Source organism: Eretmochelys imbricata, chromosome 5 (genome assembly GCF_965152235.1).
Source record: "Eretmochelys imbricata isolate rEreImb1 chromosome 5, rEreImb1.hap1, whole genome shotgun sequence".
NCBI classification, from domain to species: Eukaryota; Metazoa; Chordata; order Testudines; family Cheloniidae; genus Eretmochelys; species Eretmochelys imbricata.
In genome coordinates, this window is record NC_135576.1 from 111,764,739 (window position 1) to 111,787,247 (window position 22,509).

Sequence of the window (22,509 nt, forward strand, 5' to 3'; positions counted from 1 at the left end):
CTGTTTCTCTCAATGCTCTCTTCTGTAACACAGAATCACATGTGCCACAAGTGATTCCATCTCTAAATCAAGCATCTTTTATGTTGCCAAAATTATATGTGGATGCTAGAGTTCTCAGTTCTGTAAGTATCTATTCCCTCTTCTGTTTCTTGGTTTCAGGTAAAAAAACAGTGTCTTTCTACGTCTCATTCTGTCTAGGATCACTATTCACCACTTTTATCAGCTGTTCCAGTGTTTCAGTCATTTTGCCTGGTAACAAGCTTTACTCACTTCTCATCCTTTCCCTCAATAAAACAGTAAAAAAGCTTTCCTGCCTTTCCCCCGCCCCCACTCTTTATCCCCCATGATCAGCTCTGTATACAGACTCAGCTTCGTGCTTGTGCAAGATTATTTTTTTTTAATCTGGAAATCCAGCTTTTCCAGTGGCCTGAGTCCCTCTATGCTGTCCATCTGCTCTGTTTCTAGGTGCTGTTTTGTTTTCCTGTTAATCACACTTTCTTCCTTGCTGGGGTTCTCACTAGACGTACTGCTGCCATTGTGTTTCAAATACCATGTTATTTCCCAGCACATGACAGGACTTCATGTTTCTAAAAGTTAAACCAGCTCTTTATTATGAGAACAATTTACAGAGACCTTGCAACAAGAGCTGGCATTCCAGCCATATGCAAACAGATTGCCTTCCTGGTGCCGTCTCTAAATTTTTCCCTCCTGCAATCTGTGCTCCTCGTTCCAAGTTCCATACAGGTTGCTACAATGCTGAAGGTTGAAGAAATTCTTCAGCCACTGGGGAGAGCAAGGGGTTGGGAGTCAGGACTCCTGGGTTCTATTTCCAGGCCTAGGAGAATGTGTATAGCATTAGGAGTGAAAAGCACCAGGCCTTTATGGATTAAATCCATCCTTGTGCAGAGAGCCATTAGCAGGTCTATGCACCATTTAAACCCTTCAAACACAACATATGTGGTGTAAATGTCTTGTGCTGGCCTTATGCACAGAGTTGAATTTCATCCTGTGGGTCTAGTGGGATTGGGGCAGGCAGCTGTAGAGTTCAAATGGACTTAATTATGCCATTATCAAAATCATTCTCGATTTATGTGCATTTTCCAGTATTCAGGATTGGATTCTTCAGGCAGCCATGTTGCACTATCTAGTTGACACAAAATGAATTTCAGCCAGCTAAGTTGCCCACAAGAGAATTCCTCCTGTGCAGGGGGAATTTCCATTGCTGTAAAGCTAGCACTGCAGAGGTGATGTAGTTGCCTCCTATGATTGATGTGCACCCTAACTCAATGTACGGGGAAGAACGGGATGTGCTGGGGGTGGCAGGGAGCATGGTGGTGCTGAGCTCCACTACACTGATCCTCTGCTAGTGTGGACTCCTTATGGAGCTTATGCTACTTGCAGAAATTAGAGTCGGCCACTTGTTGCTCTAACTTCTGCCAGCGCTGGGCATCCAAGGTTCGGGGAGTCATAAGCAATTTCCTGCCTCTGCCATGGTCCATAACATCTGCTCATACAAAGTGGAGAACCAGGGCCTCTGTCTTTGATAGAAACATATGCCTTGATAACGAACAAACATTTTGCATTCTTCCTGACGCTGTGATGCTTGCAGCCTGGCAAGTAATTATTTAGTCAATGTATTATAGTAAGGTATTACAGTCTTCTTTACTCACGCCTAATATGCAAAGTGATTTATAACCTTGTCATCAAGGCAGAAATAAATAAATAAATAAATACAAAATACAGCACAATGCTTTATTTACAGGGGGCTGTTGTGAAGGCCGAAATTATAACTGGGTTAAAAATGAGATAAATTCACGGAGGATAGGTCCATCAATAGCTGATACCCAAGATGATCAGGGATGCAACCCCAAGGTCTGGGTATCCTAAGCTTTGCCATCCTGTATCACCACAGGGCTTTATAATCTATAGATCATGTAATAATTTCATTTAGCAGCAGAATAAAAGTCAAATTAGTTGCACTAATTTGACGATTTATAGTAATCTGGATTACTGCAGCTTTCTACAGATTGTATTAGCATGATAATGTTATTTCTGCCACTGGGATTCTGGTGGTATCACTCTTTGTTTTATTAGTTTACATTCATAGAATCATTATGAAAGCTGAGTACTTAAACTCCAAGAGAAATCGGTTTGTAAATATTTTAAGTAATGTGGAGGGTTCATGGCCATAACATCAGATGCATTGCATTTCCTTTCCTGGCTCCTCCCCATTCAAGACAACTTCAACTACTGTATTTTCAAAAGTATTCAGCTCACATACTCTGCTGCCTTCTCCAGACCTGTGTAGTTTGAAAGCCTGTACCTTCCACCAATAGAAGTTCGTCCAATAAATGATATTACCTCACTTACCTTGTCTCCCTTTGTTTAAGGGCTGGATGGACCTTTGATCTGACCCAGTATGGCCGTTCTTATGTAGTGGTACAACCAAGAAAGGTAGAGTTGCTACCTGCTTTTCAGTTCCCTCTAGAATTAGGCAGGGGTGGGTGCGTCGGGGACATGCGTCGGGGACATGTTTATGTGCACAAGGATATCCCTTGAATCCTTCAGGGATGACACTTTCATGGAGGTACTCTACAATTCTCCATTGATGGTTTCTAACAGGACTGCCTTATTTCTTTTGCCAGGGTAGGATGCTTTCCCACACCACTCAGTGCTAACTTCAGCAGAAACCATTACAGTACAGGTTTCAGAGTAACAGCCGTGTTAGTCTGTATTCACAAAAAGAAAAGGAGGACTTGTGGCACCTTAGAGACTAACCAATTTATTTGAGCATAAGCTTTTGTGAGCTACAGCTCACTTCATCGGATGCATACTGTGGAAAATACAGAAGATTTTTGTTTTTATACACACAAATCATGAAAAAAGGGGTGTTTATCACTACAAAAGGTTTTCTCTCCCCCCACCCCACTCTCCTGCTGGTAATAGCTTATGTAGCTCACGAAAGCTTATGCTCAAATAAATTGGTTAGTCTCTAAGGTGCCACAAGTACTCCTTTTCTCATTATAGTACATAGGCTAGCAGCATATGGACCTGGGTGGCTTCAGGACGCCTGCAGCAGCTGTGTCGTCTCTGCCTTCTTTACCTTATGGAGCATAGGCACCAACTTCTCCTGGCGCCGGTGCGTGCCCACACCTCTCCACCCTGCCCCTGCCCTGCCCCCTCCCACCCCTTCCCCGCCCCCTTCCGCAAAGTCCATGCCCCAAATCCACCCCCTCCCTGCCGCTATTGGATTCCTTCCCCAAATCCCTGCCCCAGCCCTGCCTCTTCCCCGCCTCCTCCCCTGAGTGCGCCGTATTCCCGCTCCTCCCCCCTCCCTCCCACAGCTTTTTACACTGAGAAACAGCTGTTTCACCGCTGCAAGCGCTGGGAGGAGAAGCGGGGATGGAGTGCTCAGGGGAGGAGGCGGAGGTGAGCTGGGGTGGGGAGCTTGGCTGCCGGTGGGTGCAGAGCACCCACCAATTTTTCCCTATGGGTGCTCCAGCCCCAGAGCACCCATGGAGTCGGTGCCTGTGCTCTGGAGGGAGATCTCAACTAAAATCATCACCACCTGTGGAAAACAGGGCCAATATTCAATGCCATTGCCCTATACTACTAGAATCATGTAACCGAACAATTCCCTCACTTAGGAAAGGGATAGCTAATAAGACAGAAAATATGCCACTATATGAATCCATGGTACACCCACACCTTGACTATTGTATGCAGTTCTGGTCACCCTCCATCTCAAAAAAGGTGTATTAGAATTGGAAAAGGTACAGAGAAGGGCAACAAAAATGATTAGAGGTATGGGAAGGCTGCTAGCTGAGGCGAGATTAAAAAGACTGGGACAAAAGAGATGACTAACGGGGTATATGATAGAAGTATGTAAAATCACGAATGGTGTGGAGAAAGTGAGTAAGGAAATGTTATTTACCCCTTCACATAACACACCCAATTAAATTACGAGGCAGCAGATTTAAAACAAATAAAAGGAAGTACTGCTTCACACAAGGCGCAGTCAACCTGTGGAAAGCATTGCCAGGGGACGTTTTGAAGGCCAAAATTATAAGTGGGTTAAAAAAAATGAGATAAGTTCACGGAGAATAGGTCCATCAATAAATGATCAGGGATGCAACCCAATGATCTAACTATCCTAAGCTTTTAACTGCCAGAAGCTGGGAGTGAACAACAGAGGATGGATCACTTAATAATTGGCCCGTTCTGTTCATTCCTTCTGAAGCATCTGGCACTGGCCACAGTCAGAAAACAGGATACTGGGCTAGATGGACCATTGGTCTGACCCAGTTTGGCAGATCTCATTTTCTTAATACATGATGAATGGGCAAGGGAGACAGTGGTGAGTTGTGCTCATCAGCTGCTGAGCCATTTGCTCATGAATATAGGAGACTTTGCTCCTATGCCACTCCCATTTTCTCTGTAGGGCCCTTAAACCCAGCAGGTGTGTGACTGAGAAAAATCACAAAACATAGGGGAGGACTGCTTTGTGGTCCTACAAGGATGTGAAGCATTTTGGCTTAGATTGTGATTGGCCCTTGCACAGATATGCAAGGACAAAAGGACAAGCATGAAGGTGCACCCACTCTCTCTACCCTTGTGTGGCTGTTCACAAGAGCTACCCCCCCACCCCGAGGATGAAGCTGGTGAAAAGGGTAGTAAGAGTGAGGGTGGGGTTTTTGGGAGAATGTTCTAGGCCAACCTAATGGCTAACTGAGCTGCGTATCCCCTGTGTTCAGGGAGCAGTCCCGACAGGGATTGGGTTCTTGGAAGCACAGGTTTTCTGGTACTCCAGCTGAGCTATGTGGTTCTCCATCTCTCCCTACTCAAGCCACAATCTAGTCCTTCATAGGTTACTCTGACTTTTAGGCCCAGGTGAAAAGAAGGCCCAAGCCTGTTATGTGACATCAGCCTGGACACCCTCCCCTTCTCCCAATACTAATGCACTTTCTAGGATTCCTCAAAATGCCAGGGAGTTCACCAAGTGTACCGTGGTCTCTGTTCATCCACTGAACTACCCAAGAGCCTGTTGCATTATAGCTCCCAGAAGCTACTTCATCCTTGATGAACTTTATTTCAACTGGTTCTCACTATGGACTGTGCTAGCGATCTAAAGGGCTGGCAGGTGTCCAGAATTCCTACTCCACTGCCTCTCCCAGAGGAAGGCTGCCAGATGTCATCCTGCAAATAAATGAGCACTGTGAATTGCACAAGATAGAATGTTCAAAGTTGCTGCCATCCACTAGCTGGGTGTGGAAGTTTAATAGTCACACAAAGCATTAGAAGTTTGAGGACTATAGAATTTGCAAGTGCATATTAACAATTTGGAAAAAATTCAGCCTAAGGGCATTGAACCTATTAGCTTGCTAGTTCTCTGATCTTCTTTTGTAGAATAGGAGTGCCCAAGTACTTGTGCTCATTGCTCTATACAATAATACAACACCTCCACCTATATACCTATCTGTGCATTTGTCAGGTATAATTTAGGTCTGCACTTACCTGAGGAAGGATGCTCTTGTGGCAAAGACATTGGACTGAGAATCAAGAGACCTCGGTTGACTCCCAACTCCTGCCACAGATATCTTGTGGGATGCTGGTCAGGTCACTTAGGCTCTGATTCAACAAAATGTTTAAGTCTGTGTTAACTCCAAATTAATTAACTTTTCCCACTGACATCAGTGGGACTGGTCGTTAGTTGAAAGTGAGGCCCATGCTTAAATACCGTGCTGAATCTCCGTCTTGATCTCTGTGTGCCTCAACTCCTTATATGTAAAATGGGGATAATAATATCTCCTTACTATGACCCTTTGTCTGTACGGTCTACTTAGGTTTTAAGCTCTTTGGGGCATGGACTTTGTTTACTCTGTGTATGCACAGAATGTATCGCAATGGGGCTTCAGTCTCTGTTGAGGCAACGAGGTGCTGTTGTAATGCAAATAATTAATAATTATCTATACTTATAATAGAAGTAATAGAAATGTAGGACTTGAGGAGACCTGGAGAGGTCATCGAATCCATCCCCCAATTCTGATATCATTATAAAGTAACAATAGATCATTTAAAATGTGTATTTTTCAGATCTGTAACGAGAATCAAGACAGAAAGAATACTAAAGAAAATGACACCCGTTTAAGTCTTTTTTTTATATTTCACACTCAGAAGACTTAGTTACATAAAGTGACTTATATGAGGAGCTGATTATCAGTAGTACAAGGATGATACATTAGTGTGAAAGAGAGTACACAAGCACAGTGAAAAGTTCTGTAGTTATAGAGAAGTAATACATTTGACAGGAAGGGATTATTTCCAAGAGCCTATGTATAAATAAATATAGCTTTCATACTATGTACAAACTTGTATTCAGAGAATATATCAATGCAGAGTTATAGTACAGTTTCATTCAGTGAATAAGGATCAATACATACACACCCACACCCACACACACTCACAAGCTTGTAATTATCTCGGGGCTACATGAATCGGTTTTCCATGACAAAAGATTATTTTATATAAATAAATAAATAAATAAATAAGGCTAGGGCTCCAGATTTTTTTTCCTTTAAATTAAAAATAAAGGAAGGAAGAGTTTGAAAACTGCTGCATTTAAAAAAAAAATACTTTATTACAAAAATAACATCTAGTTGTCATTTATAACATACTACTAAATTTTTCAAGTGACAACATATGGGCCTGATCTTGCAAATTCTTACTAACATAAGTAGTTCTTACTCCTGTGAGTAGCCTCATTGGATTCAGGATTGCAGGAGGCCGCCCATTATGACGAACTGAGACCAGATAACAAAAACAAAAAAGTAACATCTGCAATGCTTATTTTTGACAATAATTTCAAAGTTGTTGCGATGCAGCAGATAGTTTGACCCTGGAGAATTTAAGATACTCTAGGAATTATGTGATAGAAGTATCATAGTGTCTGTAAACTTAAAACACAAGGTGCTTATTTTACTGAGGTTTCATTTGGGGAATATATTAGAGTAGTGATGTGACTTAATTGCCATATTAGGCCTGAGACTGAATTCTTTGCAAACCCAAAACATCCAGGTTTGGGTGTACAAGGACTGCAGCATTGCTGCAGGATTAAATGCCTTGCTGCAAAATAATGCATATCATTTTGTAAAGTCATGCTGCAAATATTAAGAATATGGGCAAATTCTGCTCTCTCTTACCTCATTGTCTTTAGTAAAAGTTGTGCTTGTGTAACTGAGGGTAGAAGATGGACCAGCGTATATGTGTTATTCTACCTAGCTGAGGTCATTATGTTCATTACCACGTTAACATTTGATTCCTGTTTTGTCTTTTTTTTCATCAGAAGATAGGATTGTCTCATATTTGTAAGAAAGTGTCAGCATTTTGATAACATATGATGACTGACTTAACAAGATTTTATATTAAACATTATGTAACAGAGACGCATAATAGATTATTTATTTAAAAATTAATGCCCATATTCAGAAATCCAAAAATGAGCTGTCTTTTTTTAAATGGCTTTACTGTACACTAAGAAAATTATGCAACGTAAAATACTATAAAGTGCAATATCTTTAAACACACATACACATTTCATTTGGGTTACTCTGGTTTGATGATAGGGAGAATTCGCTGTAAATCTATACTCATGTACAGTAGCGTTACCCGCTCCTAACTCATATACATAGTGTGTGTGTGTGCACATAAATGTGTTAGGAGGGGGTAAACCTACTGTACATGAGGTTTTATATATATAAACGTCTTATTCTGCAGGGCATCTTGTTTAGAGCTATTTAGTCTTCATGAAATCATGAATAAAAACACACAATAGGCCTAGTCCGAGCTTTGTCTACATAAGGAGTATGGGACCATCTTATATATGGCATTTATGTCGTATGGGTACAATGATTTGTATAACTTTGGTCTGGAAGGTTGTGGTAGGCTACTTCTTGATTTCATTCATACAGGAAGTGATTAAGACCGATACTCTGACATTTCTGTACTTATGGTAACAAATTAAGAAGGCTCATTTTGATGAGTGAAATTAACTCCTGTGCAGAAGGCCAGTGCAAAATCTATGCACAACTTGAATCAACCTTAAATGCTCAAATTAGGATAAAAAACTTCTAGGCTAAAGTTATTCAAATTATTTTATACATTTGCGATACCTCAAGCTACCCATCTCATTCATATTAAACTTCCCAGGAAACAGAAAAATATGAAACAGAATCAATTGGTCCAAGAAAAACACACACACTATCAATTTATTAATTGCTTAATCTTATTTACAAGGGAAGGAAAACAACTTCCCAAAATACAAGTGTTTAAACTATTACATCTATCTGTAATTAGTGTTGATTATATGCTCTAAACTGTCCCTGTATATATTTTACGTTGTCTATTTTTCTCTTCAATAAAATGTACACAACTCCCATTACAATTACACCTATTTTGCCTGTGTGTCAAAACCACATAGATTCCAGGGGTAAAATCCAGGCCTCACAGACGTCCATGGCAAAATTTCTGTTGATTTCAGTGGGACCTGGATTTCACACCCGGACATGGTGTGTCCTGATTCATACCCTCATGCAAATCCATTAGCTTCAATGAACTGACTAGTTAAGAGCAAGATAATATTAGGCCAAAACCAGACAATATTGAACTGGTCAGCAGAGTCAGACTCAGTATCTAAAACCATTGGGGTCTAACTCTTCTTTCAGGGAGCATGCATAATTTGTTTACTCAACAAGATGATCTCAGTCTTTCCCAATTCCTTATAAAAAAAATTCACAATGTTTATGTGGATAAACAGCATTTCTTAAAATCAATGTCACCCAAAATAATGACAGTCAAATAAATATTTTATCTTTTTTGCTACATCCATTAGGTCCAATTCTGCTCTCATTTACACCTTTGAAACCCCAGTGATTTCAGTATGGGTGTAATGGAACAAAATTTGTCCCAGCCTGTTTATTTCTAATATCAAACAGCATATTAATGGAACTCCATGAAGTCAGAGCTCCAAGGTACTTAAATTTTTTTTTCTACTCCCATTAGCTTTGCACAGCCAGTACAGTTATTAATGAGTGAGTTGGCTTCTGTTCCTTTCTGTGCATCAACAAGTGTTTACGACATTCCAATCCAACCTGTGTAATGTAACATTACTGAAGGCAATGTGGTTGCCTAAATGTCACTGAAAGCCTAATTTGGCCTGCAGAAACTTTATTACAGGTTATGACATGTGAGAAAGAAAGAACTAAGCTTGAATCTCGGATCCTAGGCTGAGTTTTAAGGCTGACAGTTAGAAAATAAGCGTGATATAGAATCAATGACCCACAATAAATATGGAATGACATGATGCCATTTTTCAGAATCCCTGTTAAGCAGCCATATTTCCCATATTCCTTGAAAGATATAGTGGAAAAAACGATAGCTGCATAAAATATCCCATTTAAAAAGATTTCTAGGGACTTCAAATCTTTATAGAATTCAGGGTAATCACATATGTAACTTATTTTCTGGTAGATCTTTACGTATAGTGATAACAGTAATACTGTATTAGTATAGTGACCACAAAATTCTTCAGAGTATGTGATGCACGCTACATGGTAGGTGCATTACCATAACCGATATTATACATGACCTCTTGATAAGCATCTGAATAACTTGTGTCACCAGCGTATTTTAACTCTATGCTCTAGGAATATGTAGACAGTGAGATCAATTGACCAAACAAGCAGAATACAGACAGGCACACAGACACAGGACTATCTGCATTTGGAAACTAAACTGGCTCACAGTAAAACGTTTCAGTTAATGTTACCTGAACTGTTTGTTCCTGTAAAGATTTTTGCATGTTGACACAGCAGTATCTCCAAGCACCACAGTTCAATGCATCCAAATTACCCACCCCAGAGTTCCCAGCACAGTTGTCTGCGCAACTGGTGTTTTTCTGTAACTAGCAAACACTTGTAGGACCTAAGCAGAATTTTGCAAATATGGGGCCAGAGCCTCAAATGGTAGAAACTGGCGTAGTCCCACTGAAGTTAGTGGAGCTATGCAGATTTGCATTATCTGGTAATCTGGCCCATGATACCATTTAAGTTCTATGGGAACTTAGGTGGTTTCTCGCAAGAATTGTGTCCATTTCTAGTAATGTCAAATGGAATTGTGCTAAAGTAATGCATTTGGGTTATTCAACTTCACGTTTTAGGATCAGGCTCTGATTTCACTTATACGAATATAAATCTGGAGTTATTTGGGATTGACACTTCTAGAAATGAGAACAAAATTTGGGCCATAGCACCAACGTATATGTTAATTTATACTCAGACAGCCTCCATGAGGTAGCCAATGGGGTGTAAGTCAGTACAGAATTTTGGCTCTTTAGGCTTGATCCTGCAATTACTATGCAGGTTCAAATCCCCATAGAAGTCATTTAGAGTTTTACCTGCATGAGGCCTGCAGGAACCTATGTTTACTGTTTGGGGTAAAAAACTCAGAAATGTATATGGGAGTGATTAATTACCTTACTGATTGTATGATTGTCAATCATAATACATTACAGCCAGATTCTGAAACCCTTATGCACGAATAACAACTTACTCATTGAATAGAGTCATCGATTTCAATGGGACTGGTCACAGAATAAGGTGTGGCTTAATGTAAAGATATGAGAATTTGGCTCCTAGTAAATTTGCTACAGTTGTAAAACTGAGATTTCCTATCATACATTTTTCACAGAAATGAATCTGAAGCCTGGACTTATTATGGATTTTCAATGAATTGAGTTACAGCAAATTTATGATGTCCTGTCAGCTCTCCAGTTTCAAGACTTTCAAATTCTTTCTCTGTGTGATGAAGAGACATGTTTCCCTTCCAATGCCAATTAAGCTATTGACTAATAATGGAAGAGAACATCAAGAAGACAGTCTCCTGAAATAGTTTACTCAGCCAGTTATGTAAAAGGCTGTCTTGATAAGTATTATAATCAGCTTTCACAGCCAGCTTCCATAAAACATTAGATTACTTCACAGAAAACACCCAGAGAGCAGAGCTGTCTCCTATTACTGCTGGACCAGAGCTGCCACCCACAGCACTATTATGCCATCATTTGAATAATGATTTGCCTGATATACACAAGGCAGCAGAACCTGCGAGTTTTCTTGATCTTGGGGCAGGGGCAGGGAATCACTTTTAATGCCTTCCAAGATGAATGTGTTGGCAGAGGCAATCTAACTCCACCAACTTCCTTGAAAGGGAAAGAATGAGTCAGATATTTTAACACAGCATGCAAATGCCGTTACAGTATGCCAGTCACTAGGCCTCCTCAAAAACTCTCCTTAGAATTGTCTATGTGACCATTGGTCTGAAACATTTTCACTGAATACCATCTTGAAAAAATTATTGTTCTTTCTCTACCAGGCCCCAGTGCTGTACGATAATCAGCTGCTAATGACTTTACTCTCCAGAGCATGTCATAGCTCTCCTACTGCAACTCCTGTCGTAGATGTAAATTGGAATGGTGGCTTTTCCCCTTCTGTGCGTGGAACAGATTCTGATGGTAGTTGAACTAGTATAAATGTGGAGTAACTACACTGAGAGCTTTAGTGCACTGAACTGAGATCAAAATCTGGTCTTGTGTGTTTTATTGTTTTAAATGTCAAACAGGTGTGTTTGAATTTTTTTTTTAAACTAAACAGCCCCAAATGGCTTTGTAAGCTGGCTCCGTTGGTCACTTGGTATAGAACTACCTGAACATTAAATACTTCCTGTCTTTATAAAATGATTTCTGTGCCATGCCTGAAAGATAATTTCCTATTAAATAGAAATCCATCATTACAATACATTACATTTACCTCTGTAGCCACTGCTTGCTTGTGAGTTTTTCTGCTAGTTTTGACTGCATGATCCAATTTATGCCTCATGTGGCTGTGCAAAGCCCCTTATCTGCATATAAGCCATGCTTGGAAGATCAGCCTGAATAAATATGTTTCACTAGTTTGTTTAATTATACTGGTCAATTCTAACTTTCTTTTGAATTAAAAATGTATTAATTTTTGTCAGATCTCTCTTCTCTCTCCTTCCTACCTCCCTGAATTTCTCCTTTCAGTGTTGTGCCTGCACCAAGACCTTTTGGGTAACGGGGAAAAACAGCTGCAGGAAACTGTTAGGCTTTTCAGGAAATGTGAGACGTTGAACCTGGGGTATGTCCACCTGGACCAACAATTCAAGGTCAATATCATTTTCTAACAGGGAAAGAATATCACTTGAAGGAGTGACTCACCTAGTCCAGTGTAAGAAGATTTTAAATCTCATTTGAAACATGATGTGTCTGCTTTAAAGTACAGTCTTGTGAGTTGTTTCATAGCATTGCAGAAAAGACTTTTCATCACAATGCACCTTGCTAGATGTTTCTGGTACTATTCAGATATGTATTGTACCTTCAGCAAAATGCATGTCCTCTTGTGAGTTTGTGCAGCTCAGTATATTGTATATGATTACACATACACACAGACACCTCACTTAAAGGTGCAACACACTCACAAAGTCCTGCACATACTCTTTGTGGTCACCAGCTCCTTTTATTCCTCTCATTGACGGGAAGAAGCCCTGGGGCCACTTGAAACCTTTGTTTTTGTTAGATAAAGCTTCTGTGAGTATTGTCATCTAAGATATCACAAATGATTTGGTGGTTCCCTCAGGATACATAAAAGAGTTGGGGCCAATTCTACCCTCACTTATACCTGAGAAAACCCTCTGAGATCAGTGGGATTTTAGAGGGATAACTGAGTTCAGAATTTGGGCCCTGCGTTTTTTCCTCACAGGGACTTCCATGGCTTTCTGCTGAGGTCACTGTAAGTATGTACACCTCCTTGTACACAGGGCTGTCTCCGTTTAAAAACTAGTGCATGGTGCCAGTGGTACCACTGTAGGTAACACTATAGCACAGATAAGGGGATTTCAGAGCAATAGGTGATATGAAATACACCGGGCAAACTTCTGCTCACCGTTACACAGGCACAAGCCCCACTGAAAATGCAAAGGGCACGGCAGGTGTATAATTAAGAGCAGAATCTGACTTTGTATGCAATTCTGTACCTAGGTATTAAATTCTAGGCACAAGAAGTGAGTAGTAGACTCTGTAGTAACTATAACTCTTAATTTTCTTACTTTTGTTCATTAATAGCTTAACTTTAATTATATAAACTTTTTAATTTTTGTTATAAATATATATTTCTTACTGTTTGATCCACTGTTGTTTTCTCCGTTTTCATGCTCTACGCAGATTTAGTTACGTAGAGATATAAACATACATACCAGGAATACAGTGAGGGGCAAAAGTGCTGAACGCATGGGATACACAAAGAAAAGCCTGGCCATAACATCAGAACACTCAACAAACCAAAATGTGCTGAACCCGCCGTTTATAGTCCTGGGCATAATATTTCCACGGCAGGGGGGGGATTTAAACCAGAAACAACTCTGAAATGGGTCACTTTTGGAAAACAGATACACAATGAAATTGCATCAACTCTAACCAAACACAGACCTTGGAAAAAACAAACAGGCATTACCTAAAATAATTTTTACTCAGATTTCAAGTGTCCCGTTTTACATCCAACTATAGGAAATGTAAAATCTTTCTCTGTAGGAACACTGATTTCTCTCTCTTCCTGGGCCCTTTTTGTTCTAGTTTTGGACCTACTTCTCCTCTCATGACTTCAATATGAGCAGGAATGGGCTCTCTTCTTTCATGGGCCCCCTTAGACCACCATAATTAAGACATGCTAACACTTCAGCGACTCTAGAAGATTCCTGCCTCGGTTTCATACGGCAATCCCTCCATATTACAATTGTTAGATCCCCTGTGCTAAGTTCTTAGATTTACAGGGGCAGATCCTCAGCTGGAATAAATTATCATAACTTCATTATGGAGCTGTGACAATTTACATAAGCTGAGGATCTGCCCCAAAGCTGATAAGAAAGTATGCAACAGTAAAGGACTTATTCACGGCAAATTATGGTGGAAAATAGACTATAAAAGGATATTCAGTTCGGCAAGTAGGCAGCATCTCATCATGCAGCTGCATCTAAATTTTATATGAAATACTCCACACAAACAAATCCAGCCTTCTTTCTTATATGGAAAGGCAAGCTGATAGTGGTGATAGCATCAGAAAGACATTGGTACTCTTTACAGTAGTGCTGCACTATAGAAAAGTAGTGAATTCACTTAGCAGTTGTGTTTTCTACTCGCATGCTGGGATGGTGCTAGAAGAGGCCAGTTTGGGTTTCAAATCCCCAGTTTGGGTTTCACCTTTGACTATCATGAGTCAGCCTACTGTGCACAATCAATGCTAGGGCCAGAGTGTCTGGACGCTGCAGGGTTTAGCAGGATTCTATTGAAACATCATGTTCACTTTGCCAAGGGCTTCTAAAGGTCCGCAGTGTGGCTGTCCAAAACGTGTGCAAGCTCACAGCATATGAGTCCATCTGAATGAAGAGATGCGTAAGTCCTTTTCTATCTGTTACTCACGCAGATGCTGTTGGCTAACATCTTCCACTGATACATTCAACAGGTAACTAGATAAATCCCAAACTAGAGGTTTGTGTTTCCCCAAAATGGATACTAGCGTTCTCCTTGCAAGGTTATACCTGTATGTATATATTATTCTTTGTTTCCACATGTAGGCATATATTAATATAGAGAAAGAGAGATACGGGGAAACATAGCATATGTGTAGTATATATAATAACTTGCATTGTTATAACGCACATACAGGACCTCTGTCAGTGAACAGTGAGATCTTCCAAGTGACATGCAAAGAAGACTAAAGGTAGCTGATCTCACCTCTTACATGTAACTGTTTTGTTCAATAGCAAATGCATCAGCCGAATAATTTTTCCACTTCAAATCCAGCCCTTTTTATCCTCTGTATTTATTTATTTTTGTAAGGGTTGTGGATCCACTGTTTTTTCTCAGGGGACGCTGTCCATTGCAGATATTTCTTTTGTTCGAGAAACGGCACTTTCTACTAGATGGAGACGGGGCACAAGATTACTTTGTCCTCCAGAAGGACACTGACGATCAGGAATATGAAATAGAGACCAAACATGGTGAAGCCCAAGAATTTATTCATCCTCCACTTGCAGAGCGCAATGGAGAGGATGACAAAGAGTAGCATAATGAAGAGGAGGACAATAGCACAGAACAATCCATTGCTGCTGACAGTCACTGGGGCGAAGCTGTTAATTGCAGCATACATGAGCCATGGAAAGGGAAGGCTGAAAAACACAAAGAGAAATTGGAAATGCCATAGAGAAACAAAAAGTGGTATTAAGAATGCTCTGGAGGTACTTCAACATGAAGCTGTTGATTTAAACATAACGAAGCCCATCTGATAAGCTAGTGCAGGGACACAATAAGAGCGGCATTAGGTAACATACTAAAGAGAACAATTCTGTACTGGGTCCTGGGGGAGGGACTAGACTGGGCTGAGCAGCAGGTGTGACTAGGCCGACACACACCCTGTTTCTCAGCAGCAACCTCCAGCAGAGGCCAAGGCACAAATTGGCAGGTTGCAGAAGATTGGGCCCAGTGTACAAAGTGGTGAGGAGAATGGGATTGCCTATTTTTTGTGCCTGCACAGCACCTAACACAATGCAGTCCTTTGGGCACTTCCAAAATATAAATAGTTACCACTACTTTTCTGCTGCCCTCTCCACTGTTGGGAGGTCTGCAGCTGATGAGTGGGCAGGGAATTAAGGTAAATGAGTTCTCCATGCTCCCATGTTCTCCTATACTTTCTTGACTCTCTTTTATCATTTCCCCCAATCTTCTCTCTGATCCCCACTCAGGCTATTCCAATCACAAGACTCCACAAAGGGTGAAGGACCAGGCTCTCATAACTTGTGTGGAAGAAAACAGAGTCTTCACTCTTATTTTGGAAGCAACAAAATCAGAGACAGCTTTATCCGAGCAATTGCAAGGGAAGAATACAGCTGACAGAGAGCATCTCTGCTTCAGTTTCTCTGAAATACAAGCAATATCACACAAGCATTTATACTCTTTTGTGGCACGCATTAATTGAAAACATCTACATTTTGTTTATATTATGTCCTGTCTAATCCAGCATTTTCTCACTTTCACTTCTCAAAACATCGTTATCTCAAGGATAGGTCACACTGACTCTGCGCTGCTGTTTTCCCACCTGCTTCCTCCTGTGACAGGGTAATATTCTATCAGCCAAATACTCTCAGCTTCAGTATGCTGTTTGTCAGGGGTCTGATACACAGCACATTTTACGGGACAAGGATCTGCCTAAAGACTTTCCAGAATTTTTTAGCAAAACACTTCACATGCCAGAAAGTGAGTGTGCAACAACATAGGAATGTCCCATTGAACTGCAAAAAGCAGAATTTGGCCTTTTATATGTACTCATCTGGAGGTGTGGGGAAGAGGATTGTGCCTCTTACCCTGCATTAACTATAATTTTACCCAAAACACTTAGTGGGGAATGGTGGTATATGTTTGTTCCTATGAGTCAGTACAGAAATGGAAGTTCTTGTATGGCGACGACTCAATCCCACGGTTTGTATAGTCTCCACTCATACAATTTTAAGTTTCTTCCATGACAGCACTTTATCTTGTTAAAAGAAACTACACTTTATGGGTCATATTCTTTCCTCAGCAATGCTGGTGTAACTCAGTTGATATCAGTGACGTTGAACCGGAGGACATCAATGAGAGGAGCATTTGGCTCAATAACCTGCTATTTTCACATTAGAATCAATCTGATTATCAAAAATATAATGTGAAATCTCCTCCTGCTGACATCTGACGGCAAACAAATAACTTTGGGGATGGTGCTATTAGAGGTGGCCAGATTCTCAGTTCTTATTCTTAGGGCAGAGATGGGGGGGCAAAGGTGACTTTAACCCCCTCCCCCACATCCTGTATTCTGAGGCAGCCAGGAACCTGCCTGGCCCTGATGTAAGTTAAAACAGCTTCAAGGAGCCTTTAACTTGTGCTCAGCTTCCTGTGGTCCCGATGGGGGCAAACAATGCATTACACCTGTCCATACCCCTGATCACCATTATACCAGGGGCTGGAAGCAGGGCTGGTGTAGAACCCTTTTGCTCTATAGGGACGCCCCCTGCACAGAGTGTATTCTCAGTGTGCCATTTCTGTCCACTTTAAGGCCTCCTTACACTGTCAGAACTATGTGAAGGGGCCTTAGAGTAACAGAATCAGTGCCTGTATGTCTGGATTAGTCAGGATTTATCTGGAGGGTGGAACACTCAGTGGTACAGACTACAGCTGGGCAGGCACTGCAAGAACAAAAAAGCATTCATGATCACTGATCACACAGACAGTTGTAGTTTGGAAACAGTGAACAAAAGGGACCAAATCCCAAACTGCTGAGTAAAGCAAAGCATGCTTTAAATATGACACCTGCAACAATATTCTTAAATATTTTTAAAATGTGAAATTTACTTGACTGAATGGTTCCTTAAACAAACAAACCAAACCAAACACACACACAGCAAATTGGAGGCTCATCCAATTGATTTATAACAAGCTTATTTAACAAATATTCACTTTTGACCTGATTATACAGTAACCTTGATACAAATCCAGAAAAACGGTAAAGCATGTTGCACGTGTAAGATACTGTATTTTGAAATCTTCTGTTTCTGTTACATGCAAAAGAACAGAAAGTAATGGTCGCCAACGCTATGACAAAACAATGTACGTGTTCATAACCTAGCCATAATTATCTCTGTGCAGTACTTACCCCACTGTGATGTCAAAGATGTTGCTTCCAACAGAGCTGGATACTGCCATGTCACCTAGGCCTTTTCGTGCCACAATAACACTGGTGATTAGGTCAGGGATAGAGGTGCCTGCAGCTAACATAGTCAATCCCATGATTTCTTCACTAATCCCAATGGTCTCACCAACCTAAAAAGTATTGAGAAAAGTGCAAAAGAACACAGAGAGGTCACGAGAGGAATGGGCGTTCTTTGCTGTAAATTTGGTTAAAATGGAAAATCGCTTAGGGGTATATTCTAGCCTCAATCTTTGGTAGTATGCCGATGGAAAGAGAGTAGAATATGCTCCCAAGTTTTTGGAACCTGACATTTTTTAGTTTTGGAATTAAATCATCAATAGGACCCTACTGACGGAGTGACTTTCCTAATACTTACGGCTAGGAGGGAGAAAAAGAACATATTTATATTATCAGTGAAGCAGTCAGTATGGGGAGAAGTGGTTGGTTGCTTCTTTAGGGCCAAATTCTGCCCTGAGTGGCATGAGTATGTTCATGGGATGTAAGAGGAGAGGGGTCTGTAGGTAGAAGGGCATAAGATCTATGTGCTAATGACAGTACATTGCTATTGTGTCTGCTAGTGCCTCACAGCCCCAGATGAGCATTTCCCGCCAGTATGGGCATGAGGTTAGACCCTCAGCTGGCTAACATGTTTTGCAGGGTCCTGGATGTGCTAGTAGGATATGTACACTGCTGTTTTTAAGGGTGCAACAGAATGCATATCCTACTGCTTTATTCTACCCTGAGCCATCCTACCTTGTGCTGGTAAGATGGCTCTAGGACCCACCACACAGCTAATAAAACTTTACTCCTCCTCCTTGACAACCATGGCTTCAGCAGCTAAGGGCAGCCCTTAGCTTCCAAGTTGTACAGGCAGGGACTTTGCTTTTAGTTGTGTGTAGCTTTACTGAAGTACAGTGGCATTTAAACCTACTGCATTAGATAAATAATAAGAAATTACTAGTGTGACCAATTCTTTATAAGTCTCATAAGGCAAACCATCCCCACTAATGGCAATATCAGGGTTTACAATAGAATTTCAACTGGAGCTTGCAGGGGTTGAATCAAGCTACATGGTTCAGCAGGTGTATCCCTCAGAAACCGAACACTGCATGATTTGCCGAGCTCTGGTTTTTAGACAAGAAGAAACACTTAATAAAAATATGAGGCCAAGGAAAATTACACTAAAAATTAGACAAACAATGCGGAAACAGGCAAAAAGACAGGAAAAAATGAATAAAAATCAGCACTATGGAAAAGCTATTTCATTTTGTAGGTCACTTTTACAAGGATTCAACTCACTCAAATGTATTTTGATTAGGGCTGAATCCTACAAAAAGACAAAAATCTCCATTGAGTTCAATGGGAGTTTTGCCTGAGGAGGGACAGCAGGAACTGGGCTATTGTTAAGGATGAAATTCTCCCCAGCAAGCATGCAGGGCCTTTGGAAGACTCTTTGCTCCAAGTAAGCCCTATGATGTTACTGTTAGGTGAAAGGGGTCATGGACAGAGTGACTGAGGAAGGGGTCTACATGCTAAGCCCATATAGGCCTTTGCATCATAGTTCCAGGCTAAAGAGGAATAGCCCATATAAGATTTTCAAAGATGCATTATTTACATAGCTATCAGTGAATGGTTGTTGCTGGTTCTAATGCGAACAGAATGATCAAATGTTTATCAGCAAAGTGTAAAGAATCCACCTCTTTCAGGGCCACCTTTCCAGACACTGAGTAGTACCTTACTCTGAGAATCATTCCAGCTTGCAGAATAAGGGGCTACTCAGTATGTGGTAGGATTGCAGAATCTGGCCCTAAATGACTAGTCACAAACTGAGACACATTGGAAAGCTTACATTTCACACCATTATCATTCTCTTACCTGATGTGCCCACCAGACCATTAAATAAGAAAAAACTGCTATCCAAGTGATTGCTCCAAAGAATGTGACAGGAAAAAATTTCCTGGAGGACTGAAAGAGAAATAAAACAGAAATAGTGGGCATTTATGTTAAATATTGACCAATGAATATATAGTCCCTAAACAAATTCAAAATGACAAACATAGTGATCTAAGAAAGTTAGAAGAGGGTTAAGTAGCTGAACCTCTGCATGCCCTAATCCTGCAGATCTTATACAGGCAAACCTCCCACTGACTTCAATAGGAAAATAGCCTACATCAGGATTGTAATATCAGACCTGGTCATACCGAATAGTGAATATTGGTTTGCCATTCATTTTGTATATTCTTAGGCTGAAATTTGCTTCCGTGCTTTACTGAATCATGGTCTTGGCTTTGAATTTACTAAAATAACTTTTATTCATAAAGAATCAGTTTGAAAGTGGAAAACAGCTGTAACAGGCTATGATATTCTTTAGAGCCATTTTCCACTTTTGAAGTGATTTCTTGTGAATAAAAGTTATTCATATTCAAGCTAGTCCTTACCTTGAGGTCTCAAAGAATGAGTATCATTACCCCTGTTTTACAGATGGGGAAACGGAGGCATGGGAGGTTAAGTGATTTGCCCAAAGTAATCCAGCAGCCTAGAGATGGAAATTGAAACTAGGTCTTCTGAATGCAGGCCAGTACCCCATCCTCAAAGCCATGTGCACACACTCAAAATATGCAAGGTACAATTAATATAAAAGGTTACTGTTTGCCAACAAACTCTATAGTGAGAATGTATTTTTTGTACAGTCAGCACCACAAAGGTTGCTGCAGTCCAGAACGATAAAGAGGTACATTTTGAAGTTTTTAGCTCGTCATGTTTTGCTTGGAAAAATAACCCTTTTTATTTTCAATTAATGTGGTAGGATGCAATTAAGATGTACTCATTACTGTGGAACCCCTTTGCTTTGTTTTGTAGAGAGGTTTGTTATAAAAGAAAGGTAAACCTGTACACACAATAATGTCTTTGAAGCCCATTAATGAGTTCCAAAAGCTGTATCACACCAAAGCAGATTCATTTTTAATTAGGATTTCTCCTTTACTAATGTCAAGCTTTGAATGACCAGTATTCTCATAACAAATTAATGGGTTATATTAAAATTCATGACCTATTTTGGTCTCTGTGCCTTTCAGTGTCATTCAACACCCCCACTGCCTTTTTAAGCCAGTTATACCTGTTTAAAAGGGAGAGCTTAAGTTAACTAGTTTGGCAGGGTTAATCTTGATTGTAATTCCGTTTGGAATAATCACAGTGTAAATCAAATTATGGCTTGAGACTAAATTTGTATTGTGAATGAATGCTTCAGCATTTGGTATTGCAGGCACAGCATGCTGAAAAATCAGAGAGGGCAGTGCAGAATGGGGAAGAACCCTGGCAACATGTGCCCTCAAGAAGAAGGAAGAGAAGAACCCATGTGCCCCCAATGCAGATAGAGGCAAGAAATCGTTTTCAGGCTCTCTGCACAGGTACTACAGTGGAGAATGGTTTGGAACAGTCATCTGAGGGAAGGGATCAGAAGGAGACCCCATCAACCAGAAGGCCTGAGATGCATTGTCCTACGGATGTGGGTTCCATGACCACCACTCCCAAGAGGAGGAGAAGGGTGGTGGTGGTCAGGGACTCCCTCTTAAGGGGGATGGAGTTATCCATCTTCCATCCAGACTGAGAAACTCGAGAAGTGTGCTGCTTGCCTGGAGCTAGAATTCAGGATGTGATGGAGTGTCTGCTGAGACTGATCAAGCCCTCGGACCGCTACCCCTTCCTATGCCTCCATGTGGGCACCAATGATACTGCCAAGAATGACCTTGAGTGGGTCGCTGCAGACTACGTGGCTCTGGGAAGAAGCATAAAGGAATTTGAGGTTCAAGTTGTGTTCTCGTCCATCCCCCCGTTGAAGGAAAAGTCCCAGGTAGGGATCATTGAATTGTGGAGGTAAATGCGTGGTTGCGCAGGTGGTGTTGGAAAGAGGGCTTTGGATTCTTTGACCGTGGGATGTTGTTCAAGGTAGAAGGATTGCTAGGAAGAGATGGGATCCACCTAATGAAGAGAGGGAAGAGCATCTTCTCAGGCAGGCTTGCTAACTTAGTGAGGAGGGCTTTAAACTGGGTTCGCTGGGGGATGGAGACCTAAGCCCTGCGGTAAGTGGGGAAGTGGGATACTGGGAGGAAACACAAGGAGGAGGGTGCAATAGGGGAGGCTGCCTGGTTCAAACTGAGAAAGTAGGGCAATCGGCTAGTTATCTTAGGTGCCTGTACATGAATGCAAGAAGCCTGGGAAACAAGCAGGAAGAATTGGAAGTCCTGGAACAGTCAATGAACTATGATGTGACTGGAATAATAGAGTCTTGGTGGGGTAACTCACATGACTGGAGCACTGTCATGGATGGGTATAAACTGTTCAGGAAGGACTGGCAGGGGAGAAAAGGTGGAGGTGTTGCACTATATGTAAGAGAGCAGAATGATTGCTCAGAGCTCCAGTATGAAACTGGAGAAAAGCCTGTTGAGTGTCTTTGGGTTAAGTTTAGAGGTGAGAGCAACAAGGGAGATGTCATGGTGGCCACCTGCTATAGACCACCAGACCAGGAGAATGAGGTAGACGAGGCTTTCTCTGGACAACTAACAAAAGTTTCCAGATCACAGGCCCTGGTTCTCATGGGGGACTTCAATCACCCTGACATCTGCTGGAAGAGCAATACAGCAGTGTACAGACAATCCAGGAAGTTTCTGGAGAG

General features: G+C 41.1%; 1 protein-coding gene across 2 annotated transcripts in view; it reads right to left on the reverse strand.

Annotated features, from left to right (window-relative positions):
- Positions 1-15,038: 15,038 nt before the first annotated feature.
- Positions 15,039-22,509, reverse strand: part of SLC24A2 (solute carrier family 24 member 2) — a 172,934-nt gene continuing 165,463 nt past the window's right edge. For both annotated transcript variants that reach the window (XM_077816450.1, XM_077816449.1), the window contains 3 exons: positions 19,713-19,802; positions 17,802-17,968; positions 15,039-15,288 (listed from right to left, as the gene is read on the reverse strand). In XM_077816450.1, coding sequence (XP_077672576.1) covers positions 15,039-15,288; positions 17,802-17,968; positions 19,713-19,802 — 507 coding nt within the window. The remainder of the gene's footprint in view (positions 15,289-17,801; positions 17,969-19,712; positions 19,803-22,509) is intronic.